The sequence below is a fragment of the Oreochromis niloticus genome, linkage group LG5 (assembly GCF_001858045.2).
Source record: "Oreochromis niloticus isolate F11D_XX linkage group LG5, O_niloticus_UMD_NMBU, whole genome shotgun sequence".
Taxonomy (NCBI): domain Eukaryota; kingdom Metazoa; phylum Chordata; class Actinopteri; order Cichliformes; family Cichlidae; genus Oreochromis; species Oreochromis niloticus.
This window is the reverse complement of record NC_031970.2, coordinates 23889458-23905276: the sequence shown is the minus strand read 5'-3', so window position 1 is coordinate 23905276 and position 15819 is coordinate 23889458. Positions and strand designations below refer to the sequence as shown.

General features: G+C 38.0%; 1 protein-coding gene across 4 annotated transcripts in view; it reads left to right on the top strand.

Annotated features, from left to right (window-relative positions):
• LOC100704142 (inositol 1,4,5-trisphosphate receptor type 1) overlaps positions 1 to 15819 on the top strand; it is a 74528-nt gene that overhangs the window by 3975 nt on the left and 54734 nt on the right. For all 4 annotated transcript variants that reach the window (XM_013269209.3, XM_005469475.4, XM_013269211.3 and 1 more), the window contains exons 4-7: positions 10021 to 10130; positions 10802 to 10888; positions 12368 to 12526; positions 15212 to 15310. In XM_013269209.3, coding sequence (XP_013124663.1) covers positions 10021 to 10130; positions 10802 to 10888; positions 12368 to 12526; positions 15212 to 15310 — 455 coding nt within the window. The remainder of the gene's footprint in view (positions 1 to 10020; positions 10131 to 10801; positions 10889 to 12367; positions 12527 to 15211; positions 15311 to 15819) is intronic.

Below are 15819 nucleotides of genomic sequence, written 5' to 3'. Positions count from 1 at the left end.
GTGACAGCCACAATATCTCAATATCTCAGCCCACTGGACTTCAAACAGGCCTGCCTTTGTCATTGTTAACCGTGTGTGTGTGTGTGTTATGCATCCATGTATGCATTTATTAGCTGTGTGCCCTAGCTCGCACAGGTCTGTGGAGGTAGAGGCAGATGGAGAGAGTCATCTCTGCTGCTGATTTGTTGAAAAAAAACACCCACTTGAGAATCTGTTTTCTAAATAAAAATCCTTCAGCTGTGTCTTTGCGTGAATTTGCTATTATTAGTTCTCATACAGGAAGTAGAACTCGTGACCTACAGTTCTCAGGCTAGAGGTTTATGTCCCTTGGGGAGGGCTGGCTAAACATTGTACACAGAATATGATTGAAGGCCTGTGCAGTCACAGGCACTGGTACACATTCATAAGAAAAGTGCACTTTAGCTTGCTGCTGCTGGATGAAATAAAAAAAAATGTAATACAGCTAGACCGTTGGTAGAGCTTCAACCGCATATACAGATTTTAATTTTAATTTAATTTAAGTTTTTTAAGGGAGAAATGTAGTCGTCCTTGGTTCTTTGTTTTCCTTGGCAATTCAAAGTAATTTTATCGGCCATTTCTATAAAAGCGTAAAAAAAGAAAGTGATTACAGCCTTTCAGCATTGTACTTTTTGAGCATATAAGACATATGAGTACTTATCCATTTGAATTATTATATTTGTCTTTTAGTTCTTAACTTTCCCATTTCGAGTATATAATACAGATGCATTTGCAGCTGTGAGAATAGGGCCAAACACTGTCTTGGGGATCATAAAACATTCATTAGACTGAATACCCGTGTAATTATAGTCAGATCTACCTGTTCTTTAGCAATGCAGCAGTGATACCGATAAGTCTATTAACTTACAAAGTTGCAGCGTTTGACATGTTTTCTTCCTGGGCTTGATTTCAGCTATTGTGTTGCTTTTAGTCTTAATTACTGTACTGTGCAAAATTCTTGAGTTAGCCCTCCTTTCATTATATTTTGTTTCCAAGAAGCCAAGCTTGCAAATTTTTAAAATACTTGAGCGATAGTTCTCCAGGCTTTCTGAATGTCTTTCAATGTTTTTCTTTGGAAATTGGCAGTTTATTTCACTTCAGCTCCATTCAGTAATCAGGCAGATACTGAGCATAGTTTTCTTCTGCACAGTGTTAATCAATATCATATTGGCCTTCAACTTCCAAGATTGTTACTTTTTCACATTTTAGTTTTAGGTTTTTTTTCAGGACTTTACGTATTATTTATTTTTGTATATGAACTGTTTATATATTATGTGTTTGACTGTTTATGTATTTCTGATGGGAGTTCTTGTTTGTTCAAATGTCTTTCATTATATAAGTGACCTTCTTCAACTTTTTGCTTGTTTCTTAAACCACTTAACACTAACCAAGGATAAAAAGACACCTAACACAAGGGATGAAGTACTGCTATGTCTACACATAACAGACAATTTAGCAAATAACCAATTTGAAGTTGTATCTTCAAGCATTTTATTAGCAGCCTGTCGCAATAATACATTATTTGTTTACTTTTTGTCAGTTAATCTATGACACAGCAAGGCACACATAAAACTGTATTTCTGTTCCAACAAGGTGATGTCTTGCCTTGTTGTACAGTGTGTCCTTAAAAACATTTATGAAACTGGACAAGAGAAGAAGTGACAGGCCTAATGATAAGAATCTGAAAGTCGTGTCCTTAGGAAAAAGGAAAATACATTTCCAGTTAAGACGTGAGCTGAGAGATACATCTGGCTCCTTATTTGATCCATCTACTGTTCACTGAGGCCTAATCAAAAATGTTCTCAGTGGCTTTCAAGAAGCCACTCTTAACAGAAAATGGGAGAAAAGACTGAGGTATGCCAAATTACACAAGACCAGGACTGAAAATCAGGAGTGATGCTTTCAAATTTGACATTTTTTCTTGAAATTGATATAACTATAAATGTAGGAGGTCAGGAGAAACATACGACATTGATCATCTACAGTCGTGTGTAACACACGATGGAGGCTGTGTCGTGGTTTGGATCTTGTCAAAACTGATGGAATTATGAATGCAGAAAAGTGTGGTCAGATTTTGTTCCACCATACAAGTACCACGTAGGAGGACTCTGACAGGCAGACTGGCATTTTATTTAGGACTGCAATGATCCCAAGCACTGCCTGTGCAATAAAAGAACATCTGGGTCGAAAAAAGCATGCAATGGAGCCAATCCATGACACTATCAGTCTTGGATTGACTCCCCACCTGAGTTGAGTTGCTTTCATTCCCAATCACTTCCACTTTGTTATAATACCTTTGTTATAACAGCTGAGTGTCGAATATTTAGTAGCGAGGAATTTTAATGACTGGACTTGTTGCACAAGTGGTATCCTATAACAGTACCACTCTGGAATTCACTGAGCACGACCCACTCTTTCACATTTGTTTGAAAAAGCAGTCTGCATGCCTAGGTGCTTGATTTTTATACACCTGTGGCCATGGAAGTGATTGAAACACCTAAGTCAATGATTGGATGAGTGAGTGAATACTCAGAGTAGTATAGAGTAGACTATAGACCTTTTGTGTCTAACTGGAGTTGGTAACTCCTTCACTGTGTCAGCTGGTCTTGATCAGAAGAGGCCTTAATGCCACTAAGAGAGGATTCTGGATGTCTGCTAGAGGGGAAAAAAGGTGTTATTAATGGATGTGGACAAAGCCACCTGGAGAAGGTTCCAGTAAAACCATACATAGCAAATTCTTAAAGGTTAGTTTACTCAAAATGTAGAGTACTACTTAACCTGTACAAATACTATAATGCTTTTGGTTCTGGTAGAGTTTAAAATGTGACAAAGTAACTCTGTGATAACAGCAATGATATAATGGACTTGGAGCCTGTAAAATCTAAAATAGCAACCCTATGACATTTCTTGGATCCTAAGCGAAGGTATGCAAATAAGCAGACATGTCCTTATACAGGCAGGTAGGATGCAATGAAAAGAAGCCTGGACGATGTAAAATGGAGTAAACATCAGGGTATCTCAGGCCTGCGCATTTCAAGTTTGACCGTAATAATCTGTTTGAAATTTTATAGCTTCATTAAAATGCGGTTCCTGTAGTACCTCTTTGAAATGGGCCTGGATCTTTTGGCTTCAGAATGTTGTGAATGGTTTCGCAGAGACATGTTTAACTAGTCTGTTTCTGTAAGGAGCCAAATAGGAAAGAGGTAGTGTACTTACTTATCTGCTATAACATATGCAATACATGTCCCATAAGTGGTATAGCATATACTGTAAAGTGAAAAGAAATAGAGCGTTTCACAGCAGAGACTTTAAGATTAAAGAAGAAAAGGCGCCTGTGTTTTTAAACACCATTAACAATGGCTCTGTTGTATGAAAGTGTCCCTTTTAAGTCAATGTGACAGTGAACCAGGATTAAAAGGAAACTACAAGTACATGGAATATGTTCATCGTTCGTTTTATTATTGACACATTTATTTTTCAGCTGTGACATATGCATGAAGTACGAGCTATGTGGTGAAAATGTACTTTTCAAGCATGGGGGGATAAAAAAAGAGAAACCAATCATAAAACTTAAAAATCTGACAGCTGCCAAACTCATGTATGTGTTCATAATACGTGCCTTCATTGTTTGCTCCCCCCTCCCCAAACTATGAGGAGTTACACAGCTGGAAAGAGACCCAGTTGTGTAGTGATAATCCCACTAAGTGGACACCATAAGAGCAAAAAGGCCAGATGAGCCATGTCCACTCTGCGATACGGTCACTGCTGAGGTATGCTTAACATTTCCTCCTAATGTAAACATGAGCACTCTGCACACAATTTATACTCCCACTCGTGGAGCCTTTGTCCATAGGCTTAGACATCAGCCTTTTCTCTGCATTTCACCTTTAGACTATTTCAGATACCTTTACACACATACTACACACACACACTGAGCGACATCCACACGCATCTAAGGCAGAGACTGCTTTGTGTTTCAGTCTAGTCACTGTGATTTAAGGCTGTCTTGCACAACCAGTCAGATCAGTTGCTGTCATCAAAGTTACTACATGTGGAAGAAAGCTGCGTTATTCAAAAATGCCCTCCTTTTTCAAACCTCTTGCAACTTTCACTTTGAGCTGTTGCAAAACCGTCAGAACTGTCACCTTTTCTACGAGTTGAAACTGAAAATGCATATTTAAGGCTGACACAGTATGTAAAGGCCCTTATCTAAATCATTGATGGTGAAAACTTGACCTACTGGCAGATACTTTCAATCAATGAGTGTCTGTAGAAACCTTGTCTTTCTAGCTGACTTAGGCAGCCTGTATTTAGCTACTTACTCTGTTGACATATTAGGAGTCATTTGGATCAGTTTTAACAGCTGTTTCTATCATATTTTATGCACCTGCCATTGCATTTAAGTGTTGTCAGCAATGTGGTTATATGGATGGCAGTTAGCATTTCGTAGATTTGGAGCCAAGAGTATAAATCTTGACGTCCCACCCCATTTTTTTAGACCCTTTTTTCAGCACTTTAATTAAAAAAATACTTTGGTTTACACCCAAAACCCCCATGTAATGATAGTGTGTTGACATGACAACTAAGGTAGTAAACATACAATACATTTTATTTACTGTATATAAGCACTCGACAAAAGAAATTTAAGAGACAGGGACTCTCTACATGTAAACATGGCACACTTTAGCTTTGTCACTCTGGGACTGTCATCATCACACTGGCCTTTATTTCTCCTAAGAGCCAAAGCTGCCTCTTGACTCGACTTGTATTAGCCAATCAGACCTTTTGGCACTTCATGTAATAAACAGCTGAAATCTGAGACATGTATACAGTCTCTGGTGAGTGAGACTCTGACCTAAAATTTTGTTTTGAGCTGTGGGTATTCCTAACACTCTTCTGTTTGTAGCTTTAAAAAGACCTTTATGTACCACTCAATAATGAGCCCCATACTGTGCATATACATTTATCTTTGTTGTAGAGAGAATGTGTAAAACACTGTAACATAATAACAGAATGACCATAGTTTGTATGAAAGGTATTCATTAAATACTTGATAAATATAATGTCTCAATCAAATTATCTTTTATTTCTTTTTCTGAATTTTTAATAGATTTGGTTTATTTGCCTGTTTATGAACATAGCAAAATGGTGCTTGTCAGTATGATGTGTGACATAGCACCATCAAAGCATTGCTTTTTTTGTTTTTTTTTGTTTTTTACCACACCTATTCTGGGTTGTAGTCTAAAGTGCTTTGAGAAGTGAGACTCGAAAAGTGCTATATAATTGCTGGTGTATTTCTAGAATCGTGTTAATTATATAAGGAAACACTGGTGTGAGAAACCTGAAACAAACACTAGAACAAAACAGGTCTCTAAACAACAGCTGATTTTTTGCTTGTTTGTTGTACTCTGGCATTTTCACTGCTTAACTAGTAGCATGTGAAGGCCATTACACTGGACAGCGTCTTCTTGTGCTGGCTTCAGATGTCGCCAACTCCTGCCTATCACAACTCATGCTTTGGTTTACCTGAAATAACTTGGAACATTTAAATAGACTCAATTATACTTGAAGTGCCAGCTCCTTACCACCACTTGTCTGTTGTCAGGCCGAGCCACTGATGCTGTTACAGACGGACTGCAGAAAAACGCTGGGTGGCTCATCTGCGATAAACACCAGAAACGGGCCTGTCTTTAGTCCCCCTTCCCCTGCTAACAACTGCACAAATTCCTCTCCTGCCTATTGAGATGAGAGGTCTTGCAGGAAACGGTGAAGGGAAGCTGTTGTCAGTAGATCCATTTACTGTCTCAGATGCACTACAAGTGCTTCCTCTATAATACCTCCAACAGGATAAGAGAGATGCAGTGAATATCACTTTATACAAGCCAGATCATTGGGGATGTTTCAGATTTAGCAGAGAATAGAAAAAGTGTAATGCAATATGTTTCCCCAGTTCCTTGGCTAGACTATGTTGTTTATTTACTGCAGGAAATTGTATTTATGTTACTACTTCTTTGTAAATTCTTTGGCATAGTTTTTTTTATCCAATGCTGTGCTCAGTTGCTTTTAAGACAGGGTAGCAGACGGTTAAGAGGAGATAAAGCGAAAGGCTGAATTTCCTAATTTTTTTTCAGCTACAGTGAAGTGAGCAACTTTATGTTGTCATTCAGTTGAATGAGAAGCTGTTGTACCTTTATTATGCTGTCCAAGTACGGTGGCAGTTCTGCGCTGTAATAAAACTTTCAATCATCTCTGTGTGCTTTACAGCCCCATAGAGTTTGTTCAGTTGCTGGCTGCACAGCTTCAAGCATCGTCCTTTTGATTCTCTTTAATCTCCGGAAGTTTGTCAGCGTCTAAAAGACTTTCTCATAACCTTATCTTTAAAAACAGTCTGACATGAGCTGGTGTTAGTGAAATCAAACCAGCACAGATTAACAATAATTTCATTCATCTGCTGAGTTAATCAGCAGATACAATATGCCTGATGTATGAAGGTTTTCCATGATGTCTCCCATTTACTGTCAGTGAATGTCTTCTTATAGTCACTTTTCTGCCTTACTTCGACTTTCAGACTGTTGTCACATTAGATGGTGGTGTTAGCCTGAATTTGCAACGTTTATGAAAAGTGGTTTATGTTTTATGCTATTTGCTAAGTCACATATGCATGTGTTTGACACTCGCAGCTCACTTGTTCTCTGTTTATACTCTAAGGCACTGTCACAATCTAACACCATCTTCAGCTGTGAGTCAAGAATCACTCAGCACTGTGTGTGGGAGAGATGGAGGAAGACGACTTTGAATAACTATGAATATATACGTGAATATGAACCCAGCCTTACAGCTGCTTTCATACTTTGCACATGTTATAGTGATTTGTGGAATTACCCTTTTCAGCACACTGACTAGCAGTAGATCAATGTCCAGCCCACTCATGCATAACTTACTCTATGTCACTGTGGCTGTGCGTGAGCAAGCACAGGGCACTAGCCACAGAATTTCCTCAGCCTATCAGGTTGGCTTTTTTAAACGACTTCTAACAAACTCATTTTCATTGGCTAGCTTTCCCCTTAATCCTTTCCCCATTGTTAGTTTACATCTATTTGTATATGTGGAAGTGCGTATGCAGGAATGATGTTGGAATATGTATGCTTATCTTTAATGTGTTCCTTTTATTCAAATTGTGAAACACTTTGAAACTCTGTTTTGTGCTATACAAAGTTATTAGTATTATTAGTTACGGACGTCCTACAAAACAATGAAAAATATGTATATATTAAAAATCCAGTGCTTCTGCTGCATTGACTTAAGATTTCTGTCATATGACTTAAGATAGGCTTTTAGCCTTTTCAGTTGTTTTATCATGTACCCGCCTTATAGCTAAACAATTGTAGGTCAGCATTTGTAAGTACATACGGGGTGGCCAGTATCAAAGACAGATTTATTTCTGAGCTCGATCGTGTACTTGTGTGCTAAAGAAAGAAATCTGTGACCTTGGAAGAAATTCTCACCTCTGTCTCACTTAAATAGCACGTTTCCCCTCACAGCTGGCTGTGATGCAAGGTAAATGTCCATTAGCTGATCATCTATCTGTCACATGCACCAAATATTTTCCATGGGGTGCTGCGTGTGAAACAGGCTGTGTGAAATATGTATTCATTGTTTCATTTATGTTTACAAGTTGAAGCCACATCCATTATTGTGTGTTTTGATTTATGTGGAACACATAAATGCACACTGATTATATCTAAAAGCTCAATTTCTCCACTTTGTTGACCTTTCTGTGCTCTATTTTACATTCTTTCATTCTCTTCTGGCCTTTCTCATTTCTCTTTCACTTCCTTTTTTCTTTGTTTTTCTAACCATGTTTTGGGCCAAGAAGTAAACCATATTTGATGGGGAGGGGCTAAGGGAGGCCCGAGGACAATTTAGGAGACACAGACAGAGATGTTGACTCCGGGGGAACAAGTTCTGTGTGAAATGGTTGGAGGAATTCAGAAAGGAGAAGGAGAGATGACAGAATATAGAGCTGGGGAGTCTCCACCCTCCTTTCTCTCTTTCAGTCATCCCACTCCCCTTCTTGGCCGGCCTTATTTGGTCATGTTACTGCAACTAGAGCTGAAGAAGAGAGAGAATGGAGAAAGGATGGACACATTGCTCCTTTTTTCTCCTCTTTTCATCCTCTTAGAAAAGAAAGCTGTGGTCTGATGAGAGGTGAAGTCAGAGGAAAGCCAGGACTCGCAGGGAGGAGTCACTGTTGAATTGTAGTTTAACTCAGCAGGGAAAGCGGCTATAACTCTGCAGCGAAATGCTTTATCAGTACTCATCCTGTGGAAGTCTCTGAGGGATTCAGCTGTAGTTGCTGTAGAGCTTGTTACAAAAGAGGAAGTCTCCCGGGACAGAAGAGGAACTCTGTTAAAACTGCATCCACATGCAAATGAAAAAAAACACTAGTTTCCCCGCAGACCGGTTTTTGCAGTACCTATGCAAATGAGCAGCAAAATCAGAGACTCCTGATGACAGCTGCAAATCATCGTTGCTACAGTTACAAACTATGAGTGACTACAACTTGTTGTGTTGCGTGTGTGTGTGTGTGTGTGTGTGTGTGTGTGTGTGTGGGGTGTTACTTATGGTAGTCCAACCACAGCTTATAACCATACATTACTATGATCATACATCTGGTCAGCACACACAACAAACACATGCTGTCTTGTCTGTGATGACTGCTCTGTGAAGCAGACAAAGACCTTTGATCTCCATGCAGGCAAATTATTAATGTCTTTGAAGTGCAAGAACACACATGCATGGATCTTTTTTTTCTGGAGAACTGAAAGAATAATGTGTGCTTAAATGTTTTGGTACATAACTTAAAATGACAAAAAGGTCTAATTTATTTAGGTGAGTGTCATTAATAATCTTTACTGTGGTGTTTTTGCTCTTCACGCTGTTGGTTTGTGATGAGCTGTGGCTGTTACCCATCTTCCACACAGCACCGACCTTCCCAGGCTTTACTCCCAGTATATTAACATATTTTCTACACATTGTTTGATTTTTAACTAATTTATCATTGTTAGCTATAATAAGTGTGGTCTGCAACCAAAACCTTTTTTGAGAATTTGCTTACTTTTCAACAGAAAAATGAGCACTGAGAACTGAACATTATGTAGCGTCTGATGTGGACAGATTCTCCTGACTACAGCAGGTCACATATCCACTAAGATCATTGAACCCAACTTTCATGGCTGGATGAGGATCCACCAGTTTTTGTTGTTGTTGTTGTTGTTGTTTGTTTGTTTTTGAAGATTTATGTACAGACATGTTTCAAAAGTGTCGTGAGATCAAAATTGAGATGTACGGACAGTGATTGGCCATAAAGGGAAAATAGAATCATGTGGAATCTTTTTACTTTTTCTGTTTTTCTGTTGCTTCTTTCTTCAAAGTTGTTACACACATTATTTGCAACGTTCTCAGAGGTATATTTTACATCTGTATTAAATGGAGGAGAAGAGAAGGAGTGACTGGAGAGGACGAATGTGGACAGAAACAGACGGAGCAATTGTGACCGTTTTCTCTCTTTGTAACCATCTGCACTGATCGTTTTTTGCCTTTTTTCAAAGTTATATGAACATATGCATATTGGTAAATATGTGGATTTAGCCCTGGGTGACCTATTTATTTTTCTTTTCGGGGTTTTATTATAGTTTTAATTTCAATTTAATTATATAAATATATATTTATTTTTAAAATCTGTTTTTAATAACTGTTTCTAGACTGTGCACCAGCATAATGTCATTGGACATCATGTGATTACATGATTATTATTATCTTATGTGTATTGTTATACATATCTATTTTTTTTACATGCAGTGATCCATATGAATCTCTCTCACACTCTCTCTCTTTCGCTCAGCTTTCTCTCTCTCTCTCCCTGAGTGTGTGTGCATGTTTACTGACATGTTTTTGGATCCAGCTTTTCAGCTAAAGCTAATGATTTCTGTCTCTGTGCAGACTGTCTGTTTAGACTGTGTCCCATGAACCGCTACTCAGCCCAGAAGCAGTTCTGGAAAGCGGCGAAACCTGGAGGGAACACCGAATCAGTGCTGCTTAACAAGTTGCATGTAAGTGAAGTGAACCTCCCAGCAGGCACTGCAGACCACTGCAGTTAACACACATGTTCCCAAAGCTCCCGAGATAAAGATTAAAGAAGGAGTTAGATTTTTCAGAAGTGAGATTTTTTTCTTGTTATTTTACTTTTTGGGTTTAAATGGTCTTGATGATGTCTAGACTTTGTAGACACTGAATTAAAAACCGGCATAGTGAGTGTATCCATCTTATCGATTGTGTGCACTCTGTGTCACAGTTTCAGGTGGGGTTTTAAAGGTTTTGTAGGTATTTTATAAAGTAGAAGTCCTTTTATAGACTTTTCTGACATTTCCCTACTACTGTCCTATCTTTCCACCCTCTACATTTTCCTTTCCCTTTTTCTGCTGCAATACATTACCATTTAAAGCAATCTGCAATCTGACTACACAGTCATAAACTGGAAGATTGTGATCGTGCCTGCGTTTCCATGGAAATGTGAGCCTGAGCTTCAGCTAAAAGTCTCTGCTGCGTACATTTTTGACTAAGAACTTTGTTAATAATGTGGTGCCTTGTTAATGGCTAACCAACATGATTGTGTCTTTTGGAATTACTGTGTAAGACTGTTGGCAGTGATTTATGTTGCAATAGCTGTTAGATACGGTTTTGTTTTTTTGTTTTTTTCTCTCATCTCTCTTTTGTATCTCAGAGTGCGGCTGACTTGGAGAAGAAGCAGAACGACTCTGAAAACAAAAAGCTTCTTGGAACAGTGATTCAGTATGGAAATGTCATTCAGGTGTGTCTCTGGGAAATGGCTGTTTACAAGCTGGTCACACAAACTTTGATGTAGCTAACACCTAGTTTGCATTCGACTGACATTAGTCATCACTGGCAGAAGTAAACTGATTAAATAGAAATTTCTTAGAATTCATTAGGATTACCATTTTAATATACTGGGTATATGTTACATTGTGTTCACATGTGTCAACTCACTTCTATGTATTCCATATGTGATTTTGTGTACACACTATTTTTCTCTCTCTATTTTTTCATGTTTGTTAAAGATATTCCTCCAATATCTTCCTCCAAGGGGTGGCTCACACCTATAACAGTTCACTTTGTTGATTGCTATTTACAGCTGTGGTTTTGATTTTGGTGTAAAATATACTCATATTCTGCTTGTTTTATAGGTTTAACAGTTTATATGTCACTCTTGAAAATACTTGGAAATTTCAAATTTTAACCCTAGAATGTTATTGGAGAATATTAAAGGCACATTTTTCAAGATTTTTCCTTTTTTATGTAGCAAATACATATTTTTGATGTTTTCCAAAATGAAATATCAGAAAAACACATATTTTCTTATTTCTGTAATTCTATATTTTTTCTGCTGCATGCTTTAAATTGTATCACGTGCACTAGTTTTACAGGAACAGGTCATATGATCATATGTAGTGCCACCATTTTTCACTAATTTCTAGAAATCCTATACAAACAACACCTAACTCAATATTTAGCACAACTATTCAACCACATAAGGTGTGAGTTTCATCACCTTGCCAATGTTAGTTTCACTTGTTATGACCATTGATTTAGGAGTATATAAAAGTGGGGAAAAAACAAAATTTCCTGAATTCCAGAAGAACACTGAAGTTTGAAAAATTCCAGGCCTCTGCTGATTAGTCAGATGCAATTATATCGCTATCAGTCACACAGCCTGATCTTTGCTGATTGCCTGGGAGAAATCCATGTGGTTCTTCAGGCTGGCAGGCAAGCATAAGGCCAATTTTGATGTCCAATTGAAGTTACCAAATATGGTTCTTTGCCTGATAAATGGAAATGGTAGGTTAATAAGATTTAAGGTGGTATTAAAAGGGTTTTTAAAAGTATTTAAATGTAAGCTTGCTGAAAGTAGGTATTATGGCTAAGTGCAATTAAACTTAAAAAACTGCTGAAGTTTGGTAAAAAAAACAAACAAACTACAGTATTGTATTGCAATACCCCTAAACTGAAATGAGCAAATTCATGCTGCACACTAAATAAAACAAAACTGAAGTGACCTTAAAAAGATATCCTTAACAAAACATACTGGAAACAGACAAATTAATGACAAACAATGTCTGCATTTCATATCATATATAAACATCAGACACTATCAGGAGTGCCTTGATCACAGGCTGATGTCCATCAGACACACTTCCCTTCTCACACCAGATTTCAGCCTGTGATTTGTCTGTCATGAATTTAACTCTTCCTGCATGTTGATTCTGCTCAGCTCCTCCACCTGAAGAGCAACAAGTATCTGACCGTGAACAAACGACTGCCGGCACTGCTGGAGAAAAATGCCATGAGGGTGATGCTGGACACTGCTGGAAATGAGGGCTCCTGGTTCTACATACAGCCCTTCTACAAACTTCGCTCCATTGGGGACAGTGTGAGTCATTGTGTAGATAAGAGTGTGTTGCCACTATACTGTATGTAAGTCAGTTTGGGGCAAAGCAAACAACTGAACTGTGTCTGGGAGTTTGTGCTTTTTTTTTTAATGCTGTATTTTTAAGACATCCCTTTAGAATGAAGTGACTAATGTGCATCAGTATATTAGTATGGTGTGAGCAGGAGATATTAATCTAAAAGTACTGAATATTATTCTCATAGCCATCAGTTCTAAGCAAAAATGTTCACCTTCTTAATTGTAAGTTTTCATTTTTCCATTTTAAGCTTTCGGCCAGATTTATGGTATGTTTGTAAGATGCTGGTTATACAGGTCTGCAGGGAAGATAAAACAGGCATTATCTACATTTTTTTTTCAAATTATAGACCTCATACTAATATTAATTATTTGAAAGATTAATTAGTAATGATATATTATACATGAGGCCCTTAAGAGGCAGGTTGCCTTTACCCTACTTAGCCTCACTCTTGGGCATCTGTTTGATCACATCCCTGAACAGAATACAGCTCGCGCCCACTTTCTCTGATCACAAAGCTCTTTTTGGCAACAGCTCTTCTGTCCTACGGCAGGAAGTAGTAGGCTGCTGTCCAAGGACAAAATGAACTACAGTGGAGTCCAGCCTTCCCTGTTAAGCTCCTCTCAAATTAGTTATGGCATAAAGCCTAAGCAGCAGGTCATGAACAAAAAGATAATTGGAGTCACTCTCAACCTGCTGAGAATAGACAGTGCAGTGGCGTATAAATGGATGGTGATCCTCTCTGACCATTGCCTGTGTGCATGTCACTCGCAGATGTTTTTTCACTAAGTCGTTTGACACATTTTAAGTAAAACTATAGATTGACTGAATTTAACCTCCTTAAAGTCTAAGAATCACAAATTTTACAAAACAGCCAGAACACGTACAGTTATGGAAGTACCAAGAATCGAAAGAAAGTCGAGGGATGTCAATAAAATTTAGAACGTCACAGAATTTGAAAATACTTTTTTAAAAAGCTGTGAAAGGTAAAAGAAATAAAACAATGAATCTGCACAACAGACAGCGGAAGAATTAAGACTATTATTTTTTTTTGTTGTTAAAATGAACAACTACAGGCCGATCTCAAATCTCCCATTTTTAAGTAAGATCACTGAAAAAGCAGTTTCTCAACAGCTCAATTACTTCTTAAAACAGAATAACTGCTATGATGCCTTCCAGTCTGGTTTTAGACAGAACCACAGCACTGAAACCGCTCTGACCAAAGTGTTTAATGACATATGTCTGAATACAGACAGTGGAAAAATGTCAGTCTTAGTTTTACTGGATCTCAGTGCAGCATTTGATACAGTTGACCACAACATATTACTCAAACGACTGGAGAACTGGGCAGGTCTTTCAGGAACTGTACTAAACTGGTTCAAAACATACTTAGAAAACAGGAAATACTTTGTATCAATAGGTAACTTCACATCTGAGCAGACAAGTATCACATGTGGAGTTCCCCAAGGTTCCATCTTGGGACCCCTTCTGTTTAACATTTACATGCTCCCACTGGCACAGATTATAAAGAACAACAAAATAAACTATCATAGCTACGCAGATGACACACAAATATATATCACAATGTCACCAGGAGACCGAGGCCCTGTACAGGCTCTTGGTAAATGCATTGAGGAAATTAATGACTGGTTGTGCCACAATTTTCTCCAGCTAAACAAAAACAAAACTGAAGTAATAGTCTTTGGTGCCAAAGAAAAACGATTACAGGTCACCAGAGAACTTCAATCTATACACCTAAAAACCACAAACCAGGCGAGAAATTTGGGTGTAGTGATGGATGCAGACCTAAACTTAGAAAAACACATTAAAACAATAACAAAATCAGCTTACTATCACCTCAAGAATATTTCAAGGATAAAAGATCTGATGTCTCAACAGGACCTGGAAAAACTAGTCCATGCATTCATCTTTAGTAGGCTTGATTACTGTAACAGCATCTTTACAGGTCTACCTAAAAAATCAATCAGACAACTACAGCTCATTCAGAACTCTGCTGCTCGAGTCCTCACTAAGACCAAAAAAGTGGACCACATCAGTCCAGCTCTGAGGTCTTTACACTGGCTGCCTGTCCATCAGAGGATAGACTTTAAAGTTCTGATGCTGGTCTATAAAGCTCTGAATGGTTTAGGACCAAAATACATCAGTGACCTCCTGACCCAGTATGAACCTTCCAGATCTCTCAGGTCATCTGGATCCAGTCTTTTATCAATTCCCAGAGTCAGAACCAGACACGGAGAAGCTGCATTCAGCTTTTATGCTCCATATATCTGGAACAAACTCCCAGAAAGCCTCAGATCAGCTGAAACACTCAGTTTATTTAAATCCAGGTTGAAGACTCACCTGTTCTCTGCTGCTTTTGAATAAAGCACCAAATCCACACTTTTAAGCTTAAATTCCAAAACTTACATTCTAACTACTGATTTTATCTACTGTTCTGATTTTTGATTTTATATACTGTTTTGTTTGTTTGTTTGTTTGTTTTAATCAATTTTAAATCATGCTTTTTATTTGTTTTTGTTTTTAATATCGCTGTAAAGCACTTTGAATCACCTTGTTGTTGAATTGTGCTATATAAATAAACTTGCCTTGCCTTGCCTTAATGGGGTTTTTTTTTCTTTGTTTGATGGCAGGTGGTGATCGGGGACAAAGTGGTCCTGAACCCAGTGAATGCTGGTCAGCCACTTCATGCCAGCACACACCAGCTCGTGGATAATCCAGGATGCAATGAGGTTTGGGGGATTATTGCTTTTTCCTGCTTGGCTGACAGCTGGCTGTTGTTAAACTGCAGGCTTCTTCTGGTGTCCTCCTTAGATTCAGCGCAATCAAACAAAAGGCTAAAACTAACAATACCTTAGGAGAGTTGTCCTGTTTTTCTGCTCTGTGTTACTAAGCAACATTGTTTTCATTAATTTATCAAAGGGCATTAAGTAGAAACACAGGAAGATTAAGAAATAAGTGCTTTTATTTTTCTTCTTTTTGAAAAGCGGAGGCAAAATCTTTTGTATTTCACTGATGACTGCAAGTGGTTTAAACATAAAATGTTAACAATGAAAACCTAAATCGTGGACGTTTAATGGCATCAAACAGAATCCAAAGGAGCAACCAGAGGAATAAAGTTCAGCTCTGTGTTTGATATGTTATATTAGTGAGTTTCATATTTACAGTAGCATGTTTACTAGACAGTTAAAATAGGTTTTTAAATATCAGTTTCTTTGGCATTGACTTAACGACACGTGTG